This window comes from Portunus trituberculatus, chromosome 31 (genome assembly GCF_017591435.1).
Source record: "Portunus trituberculatus isolate SZX2019 chromosome 31, ASM1759143v1, whole genome shotgun sequence".
Taxonomy (NCBI): Eukaryota; Metazoa; Arthropoda; class Malacostraca; order Decapoda; family Portunidae; genus Portunus; species Portunus trituberculatus.
In genome coordinates this window covers 4,431,835-4,457,249 of record NC_059285.1, presented here as the reverse complement: position 1 = coordinate 4,457,249, position 25,415 = coordinate 4,431,835, and the positions used below count along the sequence as shown (strand labels likewise).

The 25,415-nt window shown below is 41.5% G+C and overlaps 1 protein-coding gene across 3 annotated transcripts; it reads left to right on the top strand.

The window, feature by feature from the left end:
• The first annotated feature begins 1,956 nt into the window (after positions 1-1,956).
• On the top strand, positions 1,957-25,099 carry LOC123511444 (DNA-directed RNA polymerase I subunit RPA1-like). Of its 3 annotated transcripts, none has more exons than XM_045267327.1 (31): positions 1,957-2,110; positions 3,949-4,115; positions 4,826-5,005; positions 5,498-5,619; positions 6,072-6,177; positions 6,361-6,668; positions 7,194-7,394; positions 7,814-8,038; positions 8,927-9,118; positions 9,959-10,408; positions 10,819-11,064; positions 11,540-11,713; positions 12,264-12,422; positions 12,885-13,042; positions 13,452-13,533; positions 13,647-13,847; positions 14,090-14,218; positions 14,558-14,725; positions 14,853-14,927; positions 15,852-15,955; positions 16,498-16,741; positions 19,679-19,757; positions 19,951-20,093; positions 20,715-20,935; positions 21,230-21,377; positions 21,916-22,122; positions 22,629-22,778; positions 23,054-23,218; positions 23,377-23,523; positions 23,861-24,017; positions 24,469-25,099. In XM_045267327.1, exons 2-31 carry the CDS (start codon positions 3,950-3,952, stop codon positions 24,579-24,581), a joined length of 5,220 nt encoding a protein of 1,739 aa, XP_045123262.1. In that variant the 5' UTR covers positions 1,957-2,110; position 3,949; the 3' UTR covers positions 24,582-25,099. The 3 variants fall into 3 exon arrangements, with proteins under 3 accessions (XP_045123262.1, XP_045123260.1, XP_045123261.1); XM_045267325.1 differs by having other exon boundaries at positions 15,849-15,955; XM_045267326.1 differs by having other exon boundaries at positions 1,998-2,122; positions 15,849-15,955.
• The last annotated feature ends 316 nt before the right edge of the window (positions 25,100-25,415 follow it).

The window sequence follows — 25,415 nt, the reverse complement described above, 5'->3', positions numbered from 1 at the left end:
GGAGTTATTGGTGTTTTTGAGATTTAAAAAAAATCTATTTATAATATTCCTTTAAGTATCCAGTGGCACTATCTTGCACTTAACAGTTTTATTTTATTTGTTCTAATTGTGTTGTCACCAAGTAGTTACATCAATCCATACTGCATGTCATCATGTTGTCTCGCTGTGAGACTAAAGTTTGTGTCTTAATTCCTCTCTTTTATCCAGCTTCAGACAGTTGTACTGCCCAGTGACCACATTTGTGTTTTTTTATTTTTTTTATTTTAACAGCCAATTTTTTTTTTTTTTTTTTTTTTTTTTTTTTAACAGCCAAATTTTGTATGGTAAGTCATTGGTTCCCAGAACTGGCTACTAATTACTTTGAATGTGTTTAAAAGAAAAATACAAATCAGAAATAGCTGTATATCTAAATACTTAATACCCTTCACAAATTGTATTTCAGTATACTTTGAATACATGCATTCAGCAAACTTCAACATAAATACCTGAGGTCTTGAGGTGTCCCAAGGAGTGGCAGTGCTGTCTGTGGTAGTGCATAATGGCCTCTGCTCAGGGTTGCATATTACAGGATAGTCTTGTGGAAGAATTAAACTAACTTACATATTGTATTTTGATCATCTATATACATTGTACTTGTTTTCTGTTGCAGTCTATGGCTAGGAAGAATAAGTGGAAGGCAATGATAAGTTACTTGAAGGGAAGTCACTTGGAAAAGTGCTTCACCATATCACTGTATTCCTCAGATGTTGTATTATGAAGTCATACAATAGGATGCTAGATTTGCAGTGCCAAGGTGTCTTCAAGTGTGCTCAGGAACAATGGCATAATTTAGGTGTGTAGGTACTATTTCATGTTAGTTACAACTCCTGTCAGTAGTCAACACTAGCTTAATACCATCAGCAATAGTGTTCCTGTTACTACTACTACTACTACTACTGTTACTGCTACTGCTACTACTACTACTACTACTGCTGCTGCTGCTGCTGCTGCTGCTGCTGACTACTACTACTACTACTACTACTACTACTACTACTACTACTACTACTACTACTAACTAGAAGTTGCAACAATAGTGCATTACTACTACTACTGCTACTACTACTACTACTACTATTATTATTATTGTTTTTATTATTATTATTATTATTATTATTATTATTATTATTATTACTAGTACTACTACTACTATTACTGTAGTACTACAAAGTAGTAGTAGTAGTAGTAGTAGTAGTAGTAGTAGTAGTGGTGGTGGTGGTGGTAGAACAACAACAATAATATCTATCTAGTAGTAGTAGTAGCACGTACTGCTACAACTACTACTACTAGTCTAGTAGTAGTAGTAGTAGTAGTAGTAGTAGTAGTAGTAGTAATAGTAGTAGTAGTAGTAGTAGTACGTAATAGCAATGTACCGAGTATTGCTGTGACTAGTAGTAGTAGTAGTAGTGAACCAGTGTTACAACTAGTAGCCTAGTAGTAGTAGTAGTCAAAGTAGTAATCAAAGATTCTTGTATATTCCTTGGTAGTAGGCTAGTAGTAGTAGCACTGTAGTACTAATAAAAGAAGTACCTAGTTAGTAGTAGTAGTAGTAGTAGCAGCAGTATTATTATTATTATTATTATTATTATTATTATTATTAGTAGTAGTAGTAGTAGTAGTAGTAGTAATAGTGAAAGTAGTACGATAGGTAGTGAAATAGGTGGGTAGTAGTAGTAGTAGCCAGTAGGGTACCTGGACTAGAAGTAAAACAAAATTGCAGCATTCGAATGAGTCTATTTATGTAAGTGACACGGGTTTTTAGCTTTTTTACATTTAGATTTTACAAATTTTATCATTCTCTGAAACGATGAAAATTCAATGTTTAAAAATTGACAATGTTGTTTATTCTTTACAAATTTATAGTAATTAGCATCCTTTACCCAGAAATGTATGATGTGTTTAGGTAAAGTGTTTATCGTTGTCCTCCCTGAGTGTTTACAAACAGGCACCAGCACGCAGGCTGCCTGTGGTGACCACACGTGTTGCACGGCGGCCTGGCTGGCGTGAGGCAATACTTTCCATTATAGTTTAATTATTACTGGCATCCCAGGCCTGTCCTGTCGCCTGCAAACAGGTAACACATTGTGTAAGGGATAAGCAGTGTTTGTGATGGTCCTGGTATCACATTCAGATTGGAGAGAGTGTTATGAAGTGAGGCGTGCCGCTCTCAGGTGCTGTCAGTGCATTGCCTCGCCTTCAGGTGGCTGCTGCTGGCCGCTACCTATAATGTTGTCAGGAACTGAGATTAATCCTTCCTTTACCTCACGAATGTATTTTGATGGTAATTATTTACTGGAACCCCCCGCTAGGTCAACTATCTGATGTGGCTGTATTATAAAGATTTGCCAAAAATATTGATAAAGGAAGATTGAAGCAGTGAAAGGGTGAAGGATAGTATGATGTTTTTCTTGAAGGAGTTGGTCGAGTTGGCTCATCTTCTGAACCTGCTGGGTATGCGGTACAGTGCTCGCCTTCCAGGTTCAAGGTTCACAGGTTTACTTGCAGTCTATCTCAAGGAATCTGAGACCAGAGATGGTTTGGGAAGAGTAGAGGGGAGATGGGCAAAGTAGAAATAATCTTGCCCTACTAATTTGGAGACAGTATTTACATCTTGGTAAAATGGAAATCTTTTGATATTGTGATCTTCACAATGAAGAGATTATTAGTGAAATGAATGAACTTAATTAATGTAAACCTAATCTAACATGTCTTTAAGATGTGTTATTTCAATATTATCTTACAGTAATTATTTATATTTCCCTTAAAGAGAAGAGTTTACCTCAGCTACATGAATGATGTTTTCATGCCACAGTAGAAATGATGGAGCAGATAACTAATTTTGGGATGTCATTGATATCTGAGTTAGATGTGAAGCTTTTTCAAATTGTGATTTTTGATAGAAGGAACAACAGTGAAATGACTGTACTGAACTGACCTAAACCTAAGGGAGGCAGTGGCATAGTGGATAAGGTGGTGAGCGTGGGATGGGGCAGACGTCTACGCGTAGGTTCGAATCCCACCACGTACAGCCTTAAAATACTTTGCCATTTGTCGAGTGGTTTAAAGTTACCTACATGTCACCATGATACCCAGGTTCTAGGTGGTTACACTCAAGATGAGCTTGGGCGGTGATATGGGCCCTAATATGGGTACCACTATAAATAAAATTGCCTGTGCCACTAATGGGCGGAAGCTGAACAGCACTTCCCATACACTCTTCAAGTGTGGCTACAGGCGCTATAGGCCTTACCGTAAAAAAAAAAAAAATCCGGCACTGCTAACCAAACCTTTGGGTGAAGGTGCTGATGTCATTAGATATTGTTTGGGAAGGTTTTTGAATCAAGTTATGAGGAAGTAGGTAACTAACCTCTCCCTTGAGTTGAAATGCCATTACCAAAATACTGTAAATTCTGAAATTCCCTTCCTGTTTCTGTATTTCTATCTACATATGACCTAAACTCATTTAAGAGGGAGGTTGCAAGATATTCATTCCGTCCATTCTCTTAATTAATTCTCTCGACCCTTTTCCAGGACTGGCTTCTCAGTGGGATTTTTTGTTCAATTGTTTTTGTTGCCCTTGGCCAGTTTTCCCATCTTACATAAAAAGAATCTGTGGAGGGTGTTACATCAAGTTATGAGAAAGTAACTAAGCTATCCCTTGAATAAAACATTAATATTACTTCAGTATTATTAATGGGGAGGTGTTAGATTAAGTTTTGAGAAGTAACTAAGCGAGCTCTTGAATAGATACACTAATATTACTTTAGTATTATCTAAGGGAAGGAGGATGTTAGATCAAATTTTGAGAAGTAACTAAGTGTGCTTTTGAATAAACACACTAATATTACTTCAGTATTATCTACGGGGTTGTTAGATCAAGATATGAGGAAGTAACCAGTGGCTACCCTTCAGGATGGGGAGCTACAACCAGGTGGAGCACACACGCATAGAGGACATTGGCTTCAGGATCTACAGTGAAGATGAGATCCGTCAAATCTCCCTGGTGGAAGTGACCAGCGATGAATCCTTCAATGAACTGGGCCACATCATCCCCAGCGGTCTCTATGATCTCCGCATGGGTGAGTCTTGTCCCTACACTTCAAGCCAACATTGCTAGTTATGAAAACCTTTGGCATTTGATGATTGATGGAATTTGTTGTAGCTTTCTCTCTCTCTCTCTCTCTCTCTCTCTCTCTCTCTCTCTCTCTCTCTCTCTCTCTCTCTCTCTCTCTCTCTCTCTCTCTTGAAATTAGCTTTCTATCATCTAAATTAGAAGTAAGGAAGTATATTTTTAAAAACAAACTATTTTTATTCACATCTCTTTGTGCCACATATTTATGTCTGTCTAGATCTTCTTAGTGGCTGCAGGAATGTATCTTGAGTCTTGACAGCACATCAATGAAAACTACAACAAATATGAACCTTGCAGATGTTTCTCAAGAATTCATTGCTATGTGATAAGCTGGCAGCATTGAACTTCATATCACTACTTACCCACCATGTTATTAGCCCTACAGTACCATGATTCATTTTCATATTTATTATCCTTACTATTTGGTAATATTTATACAGCTTCAGAAACTTATGTAGGGATTGAAATGTGAAGACAAACTATTAATCTTCTGATCTCCATAGGCCCTTGCTAATGTAAATAAGATTGTATGATCATACCCAAAACTCACAGTAAAAATGTGTCCCAGTACTGAAGAACTTAATCACTTGTCGCTTTTTATCCTGTAGATGTACTGCATTGGTCCTTCATCCGCCTTTCCTTCTATGTTTCTTCCAGGACCAATGGCAGGCAGGAATAAAGATGTCTGTCAGACGTGTGGCAAGAACAACCTTCGCTGCCAAGGACACTGTGGACACATAGAGTTGCCACTGCCTGTGTACAATCCCTTCTTTTATAATGTGCTGAACAAAACGCTGCGAGGCCTTTGCTATTCCTGTCACAGGATTCAGGTTCGGGGTGAGTGTTGGCTCGGATCTGTGTGTTTGCATGGGCTGTCTTCATCCCCGGGAATAAGTGTGTCGAGATTCTTGCACTTCATTGTTTTTGGCTTAATATTATAGTAATATTAAAGTGAGAGTTTATGTATTGTAAAAACCTGAAGTATTTGTAACTAAATTGTACTTAGATACCTTTGCCAAATGTGAAACTTGATTATTGAATGAATGGAGGGATGGATGGATGGATTGATGAGTGAATAAAACTACCAATAGTATTTTGTTGCCTCCTTTTGAAGGTTGTCTCTGCAAGAGTTCTATTCATAATTTTTATAATTCTTATGTAAAATAAACACTTCACCTTTGTTAAATTTATGTCAGACTTATTTCATTTCCTTCCTCTCACTTACTCACATAATTTACTGACTTTTTTCATGTATTTACTCCTAAGGGCTTAGAGAGTTGTAAATCTATTTGTCCTTGTCTTGTCTTATGTGGTGTTCCTCTGTGGCAGCCCACCATGTGTTACTGCTGAAGCACCAGATGGAGCTGCTGGATGCTGGCTATGGCTATGAAGCGCTGGAGCTGGAGAACATCCTGTCACGCTCCGTAACCAATCCCATAGAGGCCACAGAGGTGAGTAATGCTGTGTCTACTACTTGTATTACTCAATTATTAACATTTCTGGGAAAATTTCTTGATAATGATACTTGAATATGCTTATTAGTTTATATATTAATTTATTTAGGTACTTAATAATTTGCCCATTTTTTTTATCTGTTAGTATTTGAGTTGTTAGCATTATTAAGAATGTGAAAAATATCTAATTATTTTTGTATTTATTTTATTATTTTTAACTTTTTATGTGGATGTTGAATATGTTTTCTGCAAGTTTTTTCTTTGGTATTGTTCGTATGATATTAGGCAACAGTCATGCACACAAAGTCCTGTTTGACTAGGATTCAAATTCTACACACACACACACACACACACACACACACACACACACACACACACACACACACACACATATGCACACAACACTATGTTTGCATATGCATGGATGTTTCCATTGATGTCTTTACCAGGTTTCGGTGGGGGTTAACGACAAGGTGTCTCAGGACGCAGGCATTGTGGCGGATCTGTTGAACCTGAAGCGGACCCTGTCCACATACTGTGACAAGGTGATCAAAGGTGAGGAGCAACACGGGTCATCGTTTGTAAGTGTAATCACCCATGCTAGTCATTGTTAATCTTTGGGCTCGAACAGCACAGTCCTTCAAGAAATGCATCATGCTTTAAGATGAAAAAAAAAGAGATTATTTTAATGAATATGTGTCAAGTTTACATGTCTCTGATGACTTCTCCTCCTGTCAGGTGGCACCTGCAGCCCGGAAACCTCCACTTCTATCATCAAGAACCTGGAGGATGAAGTGGTGAGGTCCTTCATCAAGAAGTGTTACTATAAAGATCACAAGCGGTGTGTCTTCTGCCATGAGCCCATTGTCAGGCTGACACTGCAGAACTCACGCTTCATCAGGTCTGTGTATAAGAAGGACAAGGACAAGGATGGACAGACAGAAGAAGTGGAGGCTGAAAAAGAACAAAGAAGAGAGGAAGAGGAAAATGAAGAAGAGAAATCTAACACCATTCTGGATGCTCAGTCATATATCACTTCAGAACAGGTGCATTTTACTGAAGTATTTCTTTCTTCACTCAATTATAGGAGGAAACTGTCTTATATCAGTGTTTTAGTCATTATTCTGACTATTTGCATTAAGAATTGTGTACTACCTTTAACTGTTGTCTTATGTTTTATGCCTATGAGTGTACTCTGGTGTCTGGTCTTGGGTATTCTCTATTAAGGGGTTAGCCAATGATAAGAAGGTCTCTCTCTCCTCCTGTCTTAGTACTTCTGTTCATTTCTGTTATTATAGTTTCCAAAATATTCCTGGATATCAAAGGATGGTTGTAAAGATAATAGTAATGTACATCTTACCAGCCAGGAACATAATCTTTCCTTCTACTCAGCCAACCTCACTTGTAATATAGAAGCATGCCCTCCTTTTTCTGAAGTCAACCCTCCATTCATCCATATCCTCAACTCGTAGTTCACAGAGTTTTGACTTTACTGGTTGGCTGGTTTTGGTAAGCAGTGTTCCTTAATGTATCTGAGTTAGCATTGTGTTACATCCTATGTTCCCCCACAGGCTAGAGACATTCTGAGGAAATGCTGGCACAAAAACCAGGAAGTGCTCTCGGCTCTGTATCCAGTTCTTGCTGCCAGTGAACTTGAGCATCCAACTGACATCTTCTTCCTCAACACTCTAATGGTGGTGCCTCCCAAATTCCGGCCGTGCAATTACCGAGAGGGTGTGACAATAGAGCACCAGCACACTGTTATCCTCAGGGTGTGTGGCAGTGGTGTTTCAGTTGATGGGGATGTAGGAGCTCAGATTGTGTTGTCCTGTGTTCATACTTACTTTTGTGTGACATAGCACTTGCTGGCTCTCAACTCATGCCTGCTCTTGCCTGACACTGTATTGTTATCCATTATTGCAGGAGTTGCTAATTAAGTAACTGAATTATTCTACATTGTTATAAGTATCTGCTCTCTCTCTCTCTCTCTCTCTCTCTCTCTCTCTCTCTCTCTCTCTCTCTCTCTCTCTCTCTCTCTCTCTCTCTCTCTCTCTCTCTCTCTCTCTCTCTCTCTCTCTCTCTCTCTCTCTCTCTCTCTCTCTCTCTCTCTCTCTCTCTCTCTCTCTCGAGAGAGAGAGAGAGAGAGAGAGAGCACAAACCTAACAGAGTCTTGTCCCTGGGTGTGGTGCAGAACGTGGTGCGTCTAAGCAAGGTGCTGCGCTTCCTGCTGTCCCTGGTGAATGGCACTGTGCGGGACCTTCCTGAGGCACTGCAGTACATGATAGCAGAGGTGGCCGGCAGCACCTATGTGGAGAAGATTCAGACAGTGTGGTACCAGCTACAGAACTATGTGGATGCCCAGTATGATGCTGAGCTGACCCGACTGGTGAAGTCTACCACGAAGGGGATGAGGCAGGTGCGTGCTCAAGATTTTATGTTATTTCTTCATGGAGGGAGTTCTCTCAGTTTATGATTGCTTTGACATGTGCTAGTTTGTGGTTATGATGTTGCTGGCTGTGTTTGGCTTTATGCATTGAGTAATATTTGGTTAAGGACTCACACTTCACAGAGTTTCCATGTCACTGGTTGGGTTGATCTGTTCTTCATGGTAAGTAGTGTTCCTTTATGTGTCTCTGATTTTATATTGTGTTGTATTCCAGTCAGAAATATTGATTTTCTCTGGTTTTTAATAATTAGTTGAGTGTTTCTGTCTTCCAAGAAGATTAACACTTAGGTAAGTTCAGGAATGCTACTTTGCCATTCCAGGGTTAATTAGGTAATTACAGATGTTTTGTTGATTTACTCTTGGATCTTATTGGAGGCATCTGAGATGCTTAATTCTCTCAGTATGACTATTCTTCAAAGGCCACAGAGATGATTGACTGGGTTCTCAAGAGTGTTTCCTCTTAGTAATGTAGAAATCTTAATGTCACTATAACTATAAAACCACCTTAAAGACTCTTTCAGCTTCTAGAGCCTTCTAAATGCATATAGTGTTGTGGTGCAAAATTGAGGCCAAGAGCCATTTTATTGATCCACCTGCATTGGATGTGGTGTGTTTTGAGACACATTTGAAGTCTGTTGTGAGTGACATTGACATCACTAAAAGTGAGCTTACTTCTGTGTGCCAGACCATGTAAGGAATGCATTGGTACTTTGTTTATCTAGTTGCCAAATTTGAGGTTTGGTTAGATTTCAACTGTTAGTGATAATTTTTGTTTTAATGACTGCATAGTAATAATGATAGCGTAATGCTGATGTATGCTGTGCTTATAAGCCTTGTTCACCGTCCTTCCTCTGTCAGATCATAGAGAAGAAGGAAGGGCTGTTCCGCCACAACCTGATGGGCAAGCGTGTTAACTTCTCGGCTCGCTCTGTTGCTGCGCCTGACCCCATGTTGGCAGTGGATGAAGTTGGAGTGCCTAAAGACTTCGCAGTGCGGCTGTACTACCCCGTGCCCGTCACACAGTGGAATGTGGAGTACCTCAGGCGCCTGGTGAGCCATTGTTCTGCCACTCATGTTAGATTGTACAGGTGCAGAACATTCTCTGTCTTACCAACATGCTTTGTTCTTTTTTAGAGGATGGTCCCAGCAGGAGAGTCTGTTTGTTCCTGTCCACTTGGTTCATTCTCTTCACATTTTACCATTTTACCATCTTACCATCCTTCCTTGTTCAGTCACTACAACACTGAACACTCTGCCATAGTGTTTTACATAGGATGTTTTCTTTTCACAAACTCATTTCGTTTTAAATATTTTTTATTTTATTTTTTTTATTTATACCATGTGGGCTTTTCACGGGAATTTATGGGCTAAAGGGGATACTTTTTGGGTACTCCCTATCTCAAAGCCCACCCGCTAGGAAACCGTTGCCCTGAGTGAGGAAGCCCAACCTACACTCGGACCGTGGACAGGATTCGAACCCGTGCGCTTGGAGACCACTCGGATACCAAAGCACGCATGGTTCCACTGTACCACGGCGGCCCCTAAGTCTTGTCATCTTACCTCTTTGTTTTTCTTCACCTGTCCAAACCATCTTAATCATTACAGTTAATGTATGAATAGTATGATGTAATTAATCTTTCTGATTTTAATGAATAAACCAAATCTGTGCATAGGCAATTCACATGTGTATGTTAAACACCTAGTTTAAAGAAGAACATTTTGTATCATGTGAGTAGAATCTTCACAGGCTGTATTTTGATAATTTCTTCTCCTGAGTTGAAGGGCATTTTGGAACCTGTATTGAGAGCACTTCTTGTTTGCAAGCTTACTTACCAATAATGGGTAGGATAGTTACTGTACAGATGTAATATTGACCTTGTGTCAACGCAGGTGCAAAATGGGCCACTGGTGTATCCTGGGGCGGTGATGGTGGAGGATGAGGAGGGTCACCGGAAGCACCTCAGCCCTGACGACCCCAAACAGCGTGAGGCGATGGCCAAAAAGCTGCTCACACCACCAGAGTCACACGTGCGCTGCGTGAATGCCCACAAGATAGTGTTCCGGCACCTGCAGAATGGAGACTTCGTGCTCATGAACCGCCAGCCGACCCTCCACAGGCCCAGCATCCAGGCCCACCGTGCCCGGGTCATGCCTAACGACCGGGTGTTCCGCATGCCCTACGCTAACTGCAAGGCCTACAATGCTGACTTTGACGGGGATGAGCTCAACATGCACTTCCCACAGAATGAGTTGGCCCGCAGTGAAGCCCAATGCTTGGTGACCACACATGCTCAGTACCTCACCCCCAAGGACGGCTCTCCCCTTGCTGGTCTTATACAGGTCTGTCAGGTCATGTCAGATCAGGTTAGGTTAGGCAATTTCAAGTTAAGTCGGTGTTGTGCTGATGGGAGTGGTGTTTTGGTGTGGTAGTGTATTCCTGGTGGGTGTGATTGGTGATGATAGATGTGTATTGGGAGTGTTTGGTTGATGAGAGTGTCACAGTAAGGATTGTGTGTATGATTGCTGCTGTATTGTTGTGTTGCTAGTTATGTCTTCCATCATTTAGGTAGACAGTTAATGTGATAGAAGTTGTAGTAATTATGACTATGATGTCAGTGATGCTTGTATGTGTCATTTGGATAGATAGCGTAAGTGACAGAGTTATGGTGGTTAATGATATTTGTGATAAGTTGGCAGGACTGTGTAATGGTTAAGACCCTGACATTAATGCTAGTTGTGTTGCATTGCAGGACTGTGTGGTGGCCAGTGTGATGCTGACCATAAGAGGGAAGTTCTTTGACCGCAAGGACTACCAGCAATTGGTGTATTCAGGGCTGTCAGACCACACTGCCCGGATCAAGACACTGCCACCCACTATCCTCAAGCCCCAACAGCTGTGGTCCGGCAAGCAGGTCATGTCCACACTGCTGCTTAACATCATTCCAGAGCACAAGGCTCGACCTTCTTTCTCCTTCAGGACCTCCGTCAAAGTAGATGTGAGTAATGTACTGTACCCATATAATGCAATTTTTATTTGTTTATTTATGCATAATTATTTTTTTTATGAAAGAGGGGACGACTGGTAAAGGGCAACAAAGATAGAAAAAAGGCCCACTTAGTTGTTGGTCCCTGTAGAGGTCCAATAGAGTTAGCCAAAAGAGAGGGATAAATGTTGTGACACCCCTCTTAAAGGAAGTCAAGTCATAGGAAGTTGGAAATACAGACACAGATAGGGAGTTCCAGAGTTTATCTGAGAAAAGTATGCCAATCACAAAGGAAAAGGAAAAAAAAAAGCAGAGGTAATCAAACATCACATATGTGGGAATAGAAATCACCACACCAAACTTATTGTCTCATTCAGTTTAAACATATAGACTCTGCAATTAAACTCATCATGTTATGTCACATTTGATATTCTCCCTTACACACCACACCTCATGTTTCCCTCCCTGCCTCCCTGCCTGCATCCAGATGTGGCAGACGGATGAGCAGCGGCCGTGGCGTGGGGGGGGTTCAGCTGAGCACAGACGGGAGGCCATGACAGACTCAGACTTTGTGATGCGTGATGGGGAGCTGCTCTCAGGAGTCATTGACAAGAGTGCCATTGGGTCAACAAGCCATGGCCTGGTGCATGTCTGTTATGAGGTGAGTACCCCCATCACCACCACCACCACCACCACCACCACCACCACCACCACTAGTAAGCTACAGTGTGGGCTTGTGTGTTGTGATCTTAGTTTTACTGTTTGTTATTGTTGCAATTGTTTGGTGAAGTGGTGATGTTGTTATTGACAGCATCATTGTTATTGTCTCAAAGGTGTCTCATGGATTGTGTCTTGCTTGTCATGGTATCTTTTATTATTACTGTCATTGTATTGTGATGAGTGGATTGAACTTCTCCCAAATTATTCTAACTATCATCATCATGACCATCATGGGTGTTTCCTTATTATTGAAGGCTATTTATTTTCTTATTAAAAGTTCTTCGGAAGTGGAAACAGTGTACATCTGTATGTACCATTCAGCTACAGTGTAGTGTTTTTACACACACACACACACACACACACACACACACACACACACACACACACACACACACACACACACACACACACACACACACACACACACACACACACACACACACACACACACACACACACACACACACCTCACTCCTGTTCCTTGCTGACAGCTGTATGGTGGAGCGATTGCCTCCAAGGTGCTGACGGCCATCAACCGTCTGTGTGTGTACTACCTCAAGTGGTGCGGCCACACCATCAGCGTCAAGGAGTTTGTCACCCCAAAGAGTGTCAGTGAGTGGCGCCGCAATGCTCTCGGCAATCTGGTTGAGGTGTGTCATCATTGCTTCAACCCTTTTACTCAACAGGAATATCCAAACCATTTTTTCTTAGTTAAATAAATATCTTTGAGTTTGAAATTAAATTAAAATTGTAAGCTGTCATTCCTTACAGTGGGATGTCACTATTCATTGAAATAATATACATATATATTCTTTGGTGTTGAGAATGATGTAAGTTAAAACAAGATCTCTCCCTTTGTATTATTCTGAAAAAGAATCATATTTATCCAGAGTTCAGGAAAACTAGATATGTACTGTACATAGTTTTGTATCTTGACAATTTACAGAGGATGGATGTTATATAGTAGAGTTAATTGTGAATTATATTTCTAGTGCACAAGATCAGAAATCATAGTTTTTAATAGTGGTAATGAGTCAGAGGCACTTGTTTTTACTCCATCCCACATCTTGAGCTCATTCCTCAAATCCACCCGCATTCCCTTCCACCGGCAGCGGACACCCTTTGGTGTGAGCCTGAAGCTGGATGTGGTGGAGGCAGACCTGAGGGACTACTATGAGCGCTGTCACATGTCTGGCAATGAGAAAGACATGGCGTCCATAGATGCTGCTTACACTGCTGTCCTGGGTGGCACCACCTCCACTGTCACAGGGTGGGTTGGTGTCTCACACTCACTCACTGCCACAGATCACTGCAGAATCGTGGGGAATTAAACAGTAGTACAGTCTATGCCATTATTAGTGTCTGAATTCAGTTTCACAGTATGGAGATATTGCAAACTTTTAGCCTGAATGCAAAACTCATTACTAAAAGGCTCTGAATTTTGATACGGCTGATGACCGGATGTGTCATGACATTACAGTGTGAAGCTGTGTTCAGGTTGGTAGGATGACACAGCTTTAAAAGGTTCAGCTGATGTGACAAGATGGCCTAGCTGGAAAAAAGAATTATTAATGGTTTTGTTTGCACCAAAACCACATTCCCAGGTGGTGCCATTTATCCATTAAGGCAGAAATTATGTTTTCCTCAGAATATGTTACACCCTCATCTTCTACCCACAGACAAAATGAGAAACAGCTGCTGAGACGAGGCCTGGACAACCACATGAGGATGATGGTGGACACTGGTGCTAAGGGTTCCAAGGTAAGCCTTTCATCCCATGTAGTAGAACACCAACAAACATTGCCTCTCACACCTCACCTCTTAGCTATCACTGATAGGATGACCATGAGAACAACAGTGCCATTGCTTCTCAGGTCAACATGAACCAGATGGCGTCACTGTTTGGGTCTGTGGCCATTGATGGGAAGCGCATGCCACTCAGCATCACTGGCAAGTCCCTCCCGTCCTTCAAGGCTTATGAGGTCAACCCCCGTGCTGGAGGCTACATCCCGGACAGGTTCATGACCGGCATCAACCCAAAGTCCTACTACTTCCTCTGCATTGTGGGCCGTGACGTGAGTGTTTAGGATCCCAGGAAACAATTAAATGTGGTTTGCAGGAAGACAAAATTATAAAGATTAAGTTCCAGAACAAAGTACAGAAGAAAAGTACAAAAATATGAGTGAAGTTAAAGAACTGTCATGTTCATTTGTATAAATAGATTTATGACTAACTTAGAATGTATCATTATGTCTGCACTATTTTTTTCATCTGATCTGACGTCTGATTATTATTTTGTTGGCTCTCCTCACCACAGAGTCTGCAGCACACTGCTGTGAAGACTGCAGACAGTGGCTACCTGCAGCGGTGCCTCATCAAGCACCTGGAAGGGATCCAGGTGAAGTACGACATGACGGTGCGCAACAGTGATGGCCTGGTGCTGCAGGTGAGTCACTGAGGCTGGACAGAGGCAGGTGCCACCTTCATTTCTTATATTGCATTCAATCACTGGAGGTAGACTTGAATATTGAGCAGAAACATTCATTGATGCTTATCTAATTTGTAGGAATCTTTCTTCATCTTTATATTACTGTTGTCCTTTCTTGAGTGACCAAGAAGAAAAGAGGATTGGTCCTTTTTATGTAGCATCTAAACATTCATCTTTCCTGTACAATTGTACCTTGTAGCAATAATGAAATTCCTTTTGCAAATTTTTCTCACATGACATACAGATAGAGCATATACAAAGAAATGATTAATATCACTGCTGTGTTTGCATCACCAGTTTGCATATGGTGAGGACGGTCTGGATGTGACAAAGGTGCCGTTCCTGAAGACTCTGGCCACCATGGATGTGTTGGTGCAGAACAGCCATCGCCTCATGGAGCCTCGTGCCCTCACCCTGGCCAAATCCACTGGTCAACATGAAAAGGTGGAGATGTACAGGAAGAAGGTAGGCAGAAGAAGCAAGAGAAGTTTTATGTTATTTATTTTATTAGTGCAAGTTTTATCATTTCATCATCAATACACAAGAGAAGTGAGAGCATCACTATTGTCTCACTCTCTGCCTCTTCCCACAGATGAGCAAGTACATCAAGAAAGGTCCCAAGCAGCGTGGTGTGCGGTGGAGTGGCTTCCTCAAGTTCTGCAGCAAGGTGTGTGTTGTGTTATGCTGTACTGTGATGTGCTGTGATATGTTGTGTTATATTGTGCTGTGCTATGATGTGCTGTGTCAAGTAGTTTTTTTTTTTTTTTTTTTTTTTTTTTCCTGTAAGGCCTATAGCGCCTGTAGACACACTTGAAGAGTATTTAGGAAGCGCTGTTCAGCTTCCGCCCTTTAGTATCACAGGCAATTTTATTTATAGTGGTACCATATTAGGGCCCATATCACCACCCAAGCTCATCTTGGGTGTAACCACCTAGAACCTGGGTATCATGGTGATATGTAGGTAACTTTAAACCACTCGACAAAATGGCAAAGTGTTTAAAGGCTGTACATGGTGGACTCGAACCTACGCGTGGACGTCTGCCTGTTCCCACGCTCACCACCTTATCCACTGCGTTGTTGTGTTGTGCTGTGTTGTGTTGTATCACTTTGTGTTATGTTGTGCTATGTTGTCTTGTGCTGTGTTATGTTGTGCTGTGTTGTGTTGTATTTTGTTGTGTTGTTTCCAACCACTGAGTACTGATTGTAGCTGAGATAACCCTAACATTGATTCCTTTGATCTGGGTTTACCATAGTCACATTCATTGCCATATATTTTTTTAGCTGTGTTGGTTCTGTTCTTGTGATGGTATTTTCCATGTGGCAGACCTTCTCTTAGATGTATGTGTGGCTGTAGAGAGAGAACACTATAGGAAATTAGAACTCCTGTACAATGCAAAAGGACTGAGATGCATGAGTTCAGGACCTTTGAAAGTGTTCTTTTTATTTATAATAAAGAAAAAAAAACTTTGGTATACTAAAGTTTGTGCTGTTGGTGTTGATTATAAAGTACATTAAGGTAAAATTGAGTCATTGTTTTATTGTAATGTTTAATATTTCTTACCCTGTTTGTTTTCCCTTTATTTCTAAGCAGGTGGAGGAGCAGAAGCATATCCCGGGTTACACAGTGGGCCGCTCCAACGCAAGCCTCCAGCTGCAGAGTCTGTGGCACTGCCTGAGGCCTGAGGAGAGAGACAAGTGAGTGGCAGTGATCTACACCTACCACTGGTCCACTCTTTGCTACTGACAGAAGGGACTGAGAGTTATTGCCTATGTGCTGTGCTGTGCCTTCAAATACATTATATGATATTTATGTGGATCATGCGTATTATATAGTTGGGTTGTGTGTTTTATACTGATAGTGCCTCATGGAAAAAATCGGAAAACTACTTGTAATGGTTGATTTAATCCTAACACTACTTTTTGGTGCATCTTTCCTCAATCACAAACCACAATAAGGTATTTGGTTTGTTCCAGACATCTCAAAAATGAATCAACAATGGAAAATCTATTCTCTTCATGTTTTTCTTTGTTGTAGATATTTGTGGAGGCTTTGTACAGAGCTTTCAATGTTGTAAATTATTGCATATCACAGTAAAATGATTAAAACATTGATGAATGATACACAAGTACTTATATTAAAAACAAAACATATTACTTTTGAAAAAAACTCATTAATTAGGAAACCCAATGAAGAATACCAAGGTATCTTTGACAGCTGCCCTTCCTCCATCCCTCAGATACAGGAAGAAAACTGCCAAGGGTCTCGATCCCATCAACTCAGTGTTCTCCATCGCCTCCAACCTGGGTGTGGTGTCTGAGGCCCTGGACGCTATGGTGGACAAGTACTATGAACAGGTGCATGTGCCTCAAACACCTACCACGCATGTCCTCAGCAAGCAGGAGGTGGCCACGGCAGTGCACATGAAGGCCCTCAACTCCATTGTCAACCCAGGGGAGGCCGTCGGGGCGCTCTGTGCTCAGGTGAAGGGCTTGGCCCTGTCGGGCTGGATTGACTGCTGAGGGATTGTGTGTTGATGGATGGATGCATTATGTCTTTTAATTCTTTTCTTTTCTTTTCTCTTCTTTTCTTTCATTACTTTCTTCTTTCCTTCTTTTGTTTTGTCTCATTCTTAGTCTATTTATTTTACTTTTTGCCTTTAACCAGTCCTATCATATATTAGAAAGTTAAAAGTTAGTGCATATATTGGTTCTTTGTGAGTTCATTAATGAAAGATTTGATAACTTGATGATTGCTTTGTGAGATGACTGTCTAAGTCAGGGGTTCTCAACCTTTTCTCATCAAGAACCTTCTGAGTCGTAAGACCATCTACTTGAACTGACACTAAATCAAAAGGCAAAAGTATTCTTACTACAGCAGCAATAGAACGATCGGAAAGGAAACTGGAGATGAAGGTACAGAGAGAAGGATAGAATCCGTAGGAGGGTAGTTTAGAAATTAAAGATTTGTGCCAGACTCTATCGAAGGCTTTCGATATGTCAAGGCCGACAGCAAAGGTTTCACCGAAGTCCCTAAAAGAGGATGACCAAGATTCAGTTAGGAAAGTAAGAAGATCACCAGTAGATCTGCCTTTACGGAAACCATACTGGCAATCAGAGAGAAGGTTGTGAGCTGATAGATGCCTCATTATCTTCCTATTAAGGATAGACTCAAAGGCTTTAGAAAGGCAGGAAATCAAAGCTATAGGGCGGTAGTTAGAAGGATTGGAGTGGTCACCTTTTTTAGGGACAGGTTGAATGTGAGCAAACTTCCAGCAAGAAGGATAAATAGAAGTAGAGAGACACAGATGAAAGAGTTTGACCAGGCAGTGAGCGAGTTCGGAAGCACAGTTTTTGAGAACAACAGGAGGGACTCCATCCGGACCGTAAGCCTTCCGAGAATCAAGGCCAGAGAGGGCCAGGAAAACGTCTTTATAAAGAATTTTAATTTTAGGGATGAAGTAGTCAGAGGGTGGAGGAGTAGGAGGAATATGCCCAGAATCATCCAAAGTTGAGTTGGTAGCAAAGGTTTGAGCGAAGAGTTCAGCTTTAGAAAAGAAGAGACAGCTGTAGAGCCATCTGGATGAAGTAAAGGAGGGAAAGACGAAGAAGTAAAGTTGTTAGAGATATTATTGGCTAGATGCCAGAAATCTCGAGAGGAGTTAGAATTGGAAAGACTTTGACATTTTCTATTGATGAAAGAGTTTTTAGTAAGTTGGAGAATAGATTTGGCATGATTACGGGCAGAAATATATAGGGCATGAGTTTCAGCAGTTGGATGGCTACGGAACCGTTTGTGAGCCGCCTCTATCATTGACAGCACGAGAACAAGCAGAGTTAAACCAAGGCTTTTTAGCTTTAGGGTTAGAGAAAGTATGAGGAATGTATAGCTCCATGCCAGAGATAATCACCTCTGTTATGCGCTCGGCACAAAGAGAAGGATCTCTGACATGAAAACAATAATCATCCCAAGGAAATCAGAATAGTACTGCCTTAGTTCCTCCCACTTAGCAGAGTTAAAATGCCAGAAGCACCTCCGCTTAGGCGGGTCCTGAGGCTGCACTGGAGTGATAGAACTGGTAACGGAAATTAGATTGTGGTCGGAGGAGCCCAACGGAGAGGAAAGTTTAACAGAGTAAGCAGAAGGGTTGGAGGTTAGGAAAAGATCAAGAATGTTGGGCGTGTCTCCAAGGCGGTCAGGAATACGGGTAGGGAACTTCACTAGCTGCTCTAGGTCATGAAGGATAGCAAAGTTGAAGGTTTGTTCACCAGGTTGGTCAGTGAAAGAAGATGAAAGCCAAAGGTGGTGGTGAACATTGAAATCCCTAAAATGGAGATCTCAGCAAAAGGAAAGTGAGATAAGATGTGCTCGCAAAGGATATATCATTAAATCAGCCATCTAAGTACCCCTGGAAATCTTATGAATCCCTGGGGGTTTGTGATAGAAGTGTGTGTGTGTGTGTGTGTGTGTGTGTGTGTGTGTGTGTGTGTGTGTGTTTAAATGAGACCACAAAGGGAACCGGGAAGAGAGGACACGGGAATCACTGTTTGATCTGCTGCAGTCTCTGACGAGACAGCCAGACGTTACCCTACGGAACGAGCTCAGAGCTCATTATTTCCGATCTTCGGATAGGCCTGAGACCAGGCACACAGCACACACTGGGACAACAAGGTCACAACTCCTTGATTTACATCCCGTACCTACTCACTGCTAGGTGAACAGGGGCTACACGTGAAAGGAGACACACCCAAATATCTCCACCCGGCCGGGGAATTGAACCCCAGTCATCTGGCTTGTGAAGCCAGCGCTCTAACCACTGAGCTACCGTGTGTGTGTGTGTGTGTGTGTGTGTGTGTGTGTGTGTGTGTGTGTGTGTGTGTGTGTGTGTGTGTGTGTGTGTGTGTGTGTCTGTAGGCACACTTGAAGAGTGTATGGGAAGCGCTGTTCAGCTTCCGCCCATTAGTGGCGCAGGCAATTTTATTTATAGTGGTACCCATATTAGGGCCCAAGCTCATCTTGAGTGTAACCACCTAGAACCTGGGTATCATGGTGACATGTAGGTAACTTGAAACCACTCGACAAATGGCAAAGGGTTTTAAGGCTGTACGTGGTGGGATTCGAACCTACGCATGGACATCTGCCCGATCCCACGCTCACCACCTTATCCACTATGTGTGTGTGTGTGTGTGTGTGTGTGTGTGTGTGTGTGTGTGTGTGTGTGTGTGTGTGTGTGTGTGTGTGTGTGTGTGTGTGTGTGTGTGTGTGTGTGTGTGTGTGTGTGTGTGTGTGTGTGTGTGTGTGTGTGTGTGTGTGTGTGTGTGTGTGTGTGTGTGTGTGTGTGTGTGTGTGTGTGTGTGTGTGTGTGTGTGTGTGTGTGTGTGTACATAAGAGAGACTTACCTCTCTTCTTTCTCCAAACAGGCCCTTGGGGAACCTCTCACTCAGATGACCCTCAACACTTTCCACTTTGCTGGCAGGGACGAGCTCAACGTCACACTCGGTCAGTCCCTTCTCTTCTTCAGCCTCTCATCACACTTCTTGCTCATGTAGTGATCAAATATTGGATAAGTGATGCATGAGACATTTTAATTGCTACTGTCAAACATCTTTCCCTACTTCTGTTTTCCCTGCTGTGACGTGATACAGTGTGTCACACCCCGTATAACACCTCCCTCTTCCTTATATTCACCCAGGTGTGCCCCGCATGAAGGAGGTGCTACGTACAGCCTCCAAAAATATCTCCACCCCAATCATGGAGGTGCCTTTCCTTGACCACGTCACCAAGTCACGAGCTGAGGCCCTACGCATCAAGCTGTCCGAAGTGTCCTTAAGCAAGGTGAGTGTGCTGTTTGCCTCTCCCACACTCAGGATACCCATAGACACCCTCTTCTTCACTTCCCTTGTTAGGATCATTCAGGAGACATTCAAAGGACATTATTTCTTCTCCCTCACTGGGCTTTCAAGGGACACTCACTTCCCCTGGAAAGACTGTAGTGGATAGTCTGACTCTCCCATTTGATACCACACAGAAGAACACCTTCCCACACTTCCCTCATTTAAACCATTTAGGACTTCTCCACCTCTCTCATTATCTTTCAGACCATCTAAGACAGTCACATTTCCCTCAATAAGACCATCCTGAAGACCTTCCCTTTTATTATTATCATTGAAGCCTTGTAACTCTCTCTCATCCCATGCTGTCACTCTCTATCCCATGGCTGTCACTCTCTATTTCATGGTTGTCACTTGCACCCAACTCCCTCTCACCTACAAAGAGAGTGGTAGATGAATGGAATGGAATCAGTGATCAGGATGTTAGTGCTGAGTGAAGATTAGACAAGTGTATGGATAGGGACTGCCATGTGTATGTGTAGGCATGATAGCTTCTATGTTCTCATCACCTGCTATTTTGTCTTCTTTAATTCTACCTGGACATTCATTCTCTTGGTATCTGCAGGTGTTGGAGAGCATGACCATCACCACAGGGCTGCACCAGAAGGAGACAGGGAAGCTGAAACACCGCACCACCCTCCGCCTCACCTTCCTGCCACACCGAGAATACCGCTTCGTGTACACTGTCACTCCCTCGCAGGTGCTAGCATATGTGGAGAAGGAGTTCATCCCAAAAGTCATCATGAAGGACATCCACAATGCTTTCAAATACAAGCAGATCTTGTGGTGAGTCAGTTAAGTCTTGGTGGTAGATATAAATCATGACTTTGAAATCATTTTATGGCCTTCCTGAAAGCACTCTGTGGTTCTTAATTTGGAAACCCTTGTTATGTAGCACCAGGAGGACCATCAGTCAGTCATTTGAGTTCACATATCCATCTAAACTTCCTGAGCTAACATATATCTATGCTTGCATGTCTTATTTTTAATTGGAGTGTAAGTAATGTGATGCTTTATAGAGGAAAGGATATTATTTCCTTTCTTGAGTTTTCTTCACTCAAGAGTAATTTGTCTTCACAGTGACTCGTACAAAAAGAGGGCATCCAGGAAGACTGTATCCGAGGAAGGGGAGGGACGGGATGCAACAGAGGATGCACCAGAGACGAGGAACAAAGTAACATTTGGTGTGTCTGATGATGAAAATGAAGAAGAGGAAGATGAAGAGAGGGTAAGAATGTCTTCTACAAATTAGAGTACAACTAATCAATATATATGTGTAGTAAATATCTTTTTCTTTTTTTTTACTGTTGTCTTGCTGTCTGCTAAGGTTTTGTAAGAAATTTTCGTGAATGAATATGATGTATGTTGTGAAGAGCATTGTTATTCTAGTTGGACTTCATTACATATTGCGAGTTTTTGTTTCTGGGATTGTTTCCCATACTTTTGTGTGAGTACAAGTCAGTTGGCTCTTTTTAAGGTTTTGTAAGTCTTCAGAATATAAATGAAAGAATGGAAGTGGAAAACTAAAACTTGTAGTTGATGTTTTACTAAACTTTAAACTTTATTAAATTGGTGGATTCCCAAAATAAAATTACATAATTGTGTGGGTAATCTAACCTGAAAATATATGCACATATTTTACTTAGGTAGGGTAAAGTAATTGAATAAAAAAGAAAAAGAAATGTTGCTTATTTTACTTTGTATTGTATGAAACATGTTGAAAATTAGAAATAGATTTATGTAAGCAAACTGTATATCACCCACAGGCTGCTGGCGATGGAGATGTTGCCACCTCATCATGGAGCAAGAAGCAGGAGGAGCAGGACTACTCTGAGCCTGAGGAGGAGGAGGACAGGGAGGAAGATGGCTTGTCAGATGATGAAGGAGCTGAGGGCAAGAAAAAAGATGCCATGGCTGAAGATGAAGGCTTTGGAGAGGAGGTGGAGGAGACAGAGGAAGTGGAGGAGAATGGGGTGAGATTGTGTTAAGTTTCATTGACGCCACCGTTATGATTATTATTGAAGATAGCTTACGCTGATTGTGAATATTTAAGATCCTGTTACTCCTTGCTGGGAACGAATCATACTGTTGCTGCTTCAATCTAGTTGTTTATATCTGCTGCCTCAGCCTCCACAGAGAGTTAAAGCTTTACTGTCTGTTCAACCTTTCACTATTCAGTGAAAAGTTGAAGGTTCATCTTATAGACTTCCAGAACAAAAACAAAAATATCACTATACTGAGAAAAATCACAGAGCAAATGGTGTTCTTTGTCTTATGGATAGAAAACTTGTAAACATTATCTAAGGCACAGTTATTGAATGGAGAGGTTGCAGACTCTGTTGTGTGATTTGAAACTTTAAACATTATCCCAGACATTTGAAATCTGTAAACATTATGGAAGATGTGGTTATTGAAGAGAGTTGCATGTTCCATTATGTGCATTATGTGTGGCTTCAAACCCTCACCTGCCCACCCCTAGATGCCTGGCCCCAACTTGCACTTCAGTAACAAGCGACGCAAGGATAAGGTGAGCCCCGAGGAGGCAAGGCAGCGGCAGGAGGTGCTCATGGAGAAAGACTCATGGATCGTAGACTACAACTTTGACATGAAGGGAGAACTATGGTGTGAAGTGAGTGCTGCTTTGTTATTTGCATATGTATTTGTTCTGTTTATTTGTCTTCAACCATCTGAGGCCAAGGTGCTAAGAGAGAGATGCAAACAAAAGTGAATGTAAAAGTATGAGCTCTGGGCTTGTTCCATAGTAGGTGACCAGCAGATGACCTTGGTGAATACATACACTCAAGTTTTTTACAATTCTGACAATTAGAGACAAAAAAGAGAGACTACAACAGACTAAATTGTCCTCAAGAAAGTGTTCTTAAGTTATAAAATATAATGCTTCAGGTGACCTTAGATATGCCAGTGAGCCGTGGAGTGTGTGACCTGCATTCCATTGTGCGTGCAGCGGCGGGACGTTCGCTGATCCACTATGTGCGAGGCATCCGCCGCGTCTTTGTGGTGGAAAAGGACAAGCGACTCGTGCTCAGGACGGAGGGAGTCAACATTCTGGTGAATGAGCTAACACCTTGAATTGAGTTTATGCAATTCTGTTTAAAGTGTCACATGTCTAACTAAACTATGTAAGACTAACTTGCATACTGAAGTGCAAAGAAGTGTCCCCCTCTTTGTCTTCCCCAAAATCCCTTCACTTCTCCCTTCCCTGACAGAAAATGTTTGAGTTTGAGCACCTGCTGGACGTGAACCACCTGTACACCAACAACATCCACCAGGTGGCACAGATGTATGGCATTGAGGCAGCTCAGCGCTCCATCATCCGGGAATTGCGTGCTGTCCAGTCCGCTTACGACATCAAGGTGAGATGAGGCAGCATCTTATTATTGGCTGAGTGTTGGCAACTGTGTGATCCGTTAGTTTGTATTGGCTTAACTTTCACACTTAACATACATAAATGGTTCACTTGAATTTGACAAGATCATGTACAGATTTCCAACACTCCCGCAGCAGGCAACAGGTTTATGAGTGTAAATTGGAAGTGAAGGTCTAGTTTGTTGGCAATAGTATTCTTGATGTAACATAAGAATTGTCTCTACCTCAGAGTTATGACTACTTTTTTTAAGTCTGATTATTATTTACCTTGGTGTGAAATGTTGTGATGGATTGTGGTGATGAATATTATTGTTACTCCTGCAGGTTGACTTCCGGCACCTCACACTGCTGGCTGATTACTTTACCTGTGAGGGAGTGTACAAGGCTTGCTCCCGGCAGGCCATGGCATCCTCAATCTCCCCCATTCAGAAGATGTCCTTTGAGACCTGCACACAGTTCCTCAAGTCAGCAGTCCTTAGAGGTGAGTGTTCTATTTTGTATGTAAGAGTAGCATTGGCCTACAATAACAAAAGTACAAGAAAAAAAAAGCCCACTGAGGTGCCAGTCCTCCAAGGTAAAAAGATAGTGTTGTGATCATGTTTGTAGATTTTGTTACCAGTATGCCATGCCTTGGGGATTTTACAGCATAGGTTAGAAAATATCAAAGGCTAAGGAAATTTCTTAAAATTACAAATTGTGTTCACTTGTGAGAATCTGAATGAAAGAATTGTATATCCAAGATGTAATTTTAAGTAAACAGCATAAAGTAAGAAATTGCTGGTGTGTCTGTTATGTGATTATTAATTGTAAATCTTGGTCTCAGAATTTTTTTCTTTCCCTTAATTTGGATTACTTTGTTTTAGTTTTGTTTTAAGTTTTTCCTCTTTAAGATCCACCTTTTTAATGCACCACTTCTTCCTTTGCCCCAACAGGTGAGAAGGACCGCATGGAGTCTCCTTCAGCCAGCATTGCATTTGGCCAGCCCATCAGACTTGGCACAAATGCAATGCAGCTTCTTCAAACGGTGAAGGTTGCTGGTCCTTGAGAGTCAACAATCGATTCTCCCACTCTCTTCATAAAAACCTGTGTTGCTGGGCTTGACTGTGATGCATTGGCTGGTAAATCTCCAGTCTCTTCCCTAATAAATTATACATATTCTAAAAAGTTACACATAATTTTGACAACCTCTCAGAAAGAGGACTGTTTATATTGTCTTCAGGGTGTGCATTAAGAAATAATTTATGTAATTTAGATGTAGCTATGCATTATTTGTACAGTTATTTGAACATCATCATCATTGTTAGAGTGTTGACATGTTGGTTTCATCTTGTAGTGCCTTTATGAAAGCCTGGTGTACAGCACAGTGAGCCACAACACCTGAGAGTATGAATGGTGTGTGTGTGTTGTTTTGCAGGCCTGGTACTGTATATACATAGATAGATTTATCCTTAGAGGTTAGACATGTTGGTCTCGTCTCAGAATGGCCTACAATTGGTGACTGGAGCAAGAATGCCTCAGGTGGCACTTTTATATTTTCTGAATAATATTTTTTGTAATTTTCCATATCAGTTATTCAGTTCCATAACCCTTTCAAAGCCTGTTCTCCAATGCATAATATCTGCATTGCATCACTATATTCTTTCATCACAGCTAACTTGGGTCATTGCAGTATATATTAATAAAATAAGTCTAGTGCCCAGTGCACTATAGTGTACAGTATTACGTTTTCTCTTCATTGATCTTTCAATTACTTGACACTGCATCATACTATACAATACTGACTAAGTATTTCTAGAATATACCTCATTTTGCATCATTTTATGCCAGCACCATTTATTATTTTTTTCTCTTTAAAATGCAACATTTCTTCTTCTGAAAT

What these genes read in the sequence shown, in the direction of transcription:
- LOC123511444 (XM_045267325.1), top strand. Translation starts at nt 3,950, where the DNA reads ATGGGGAGCTACAACCAGGTGGAGCACACACGCATAGAGGACATTGGC. An exon ending in CTCTCGGCAATCTGGTTGAG is followed by an intron (nt 12,423 to 12,884) that starts GTGTGTCATCAT and finishes TTCCACCGGCAG; the next exon opens with CGGACACCCTTTGGTGTGAG. An exon ending in CGAGCTCAACGTCACACTCG is followed by an intron (nt 19,758 to 19,950) that starts GTCAGTCCCTTC and finishes ATATTCACCCAG; the next exon opens with GTGTGCCCCGCATGAAGGAG.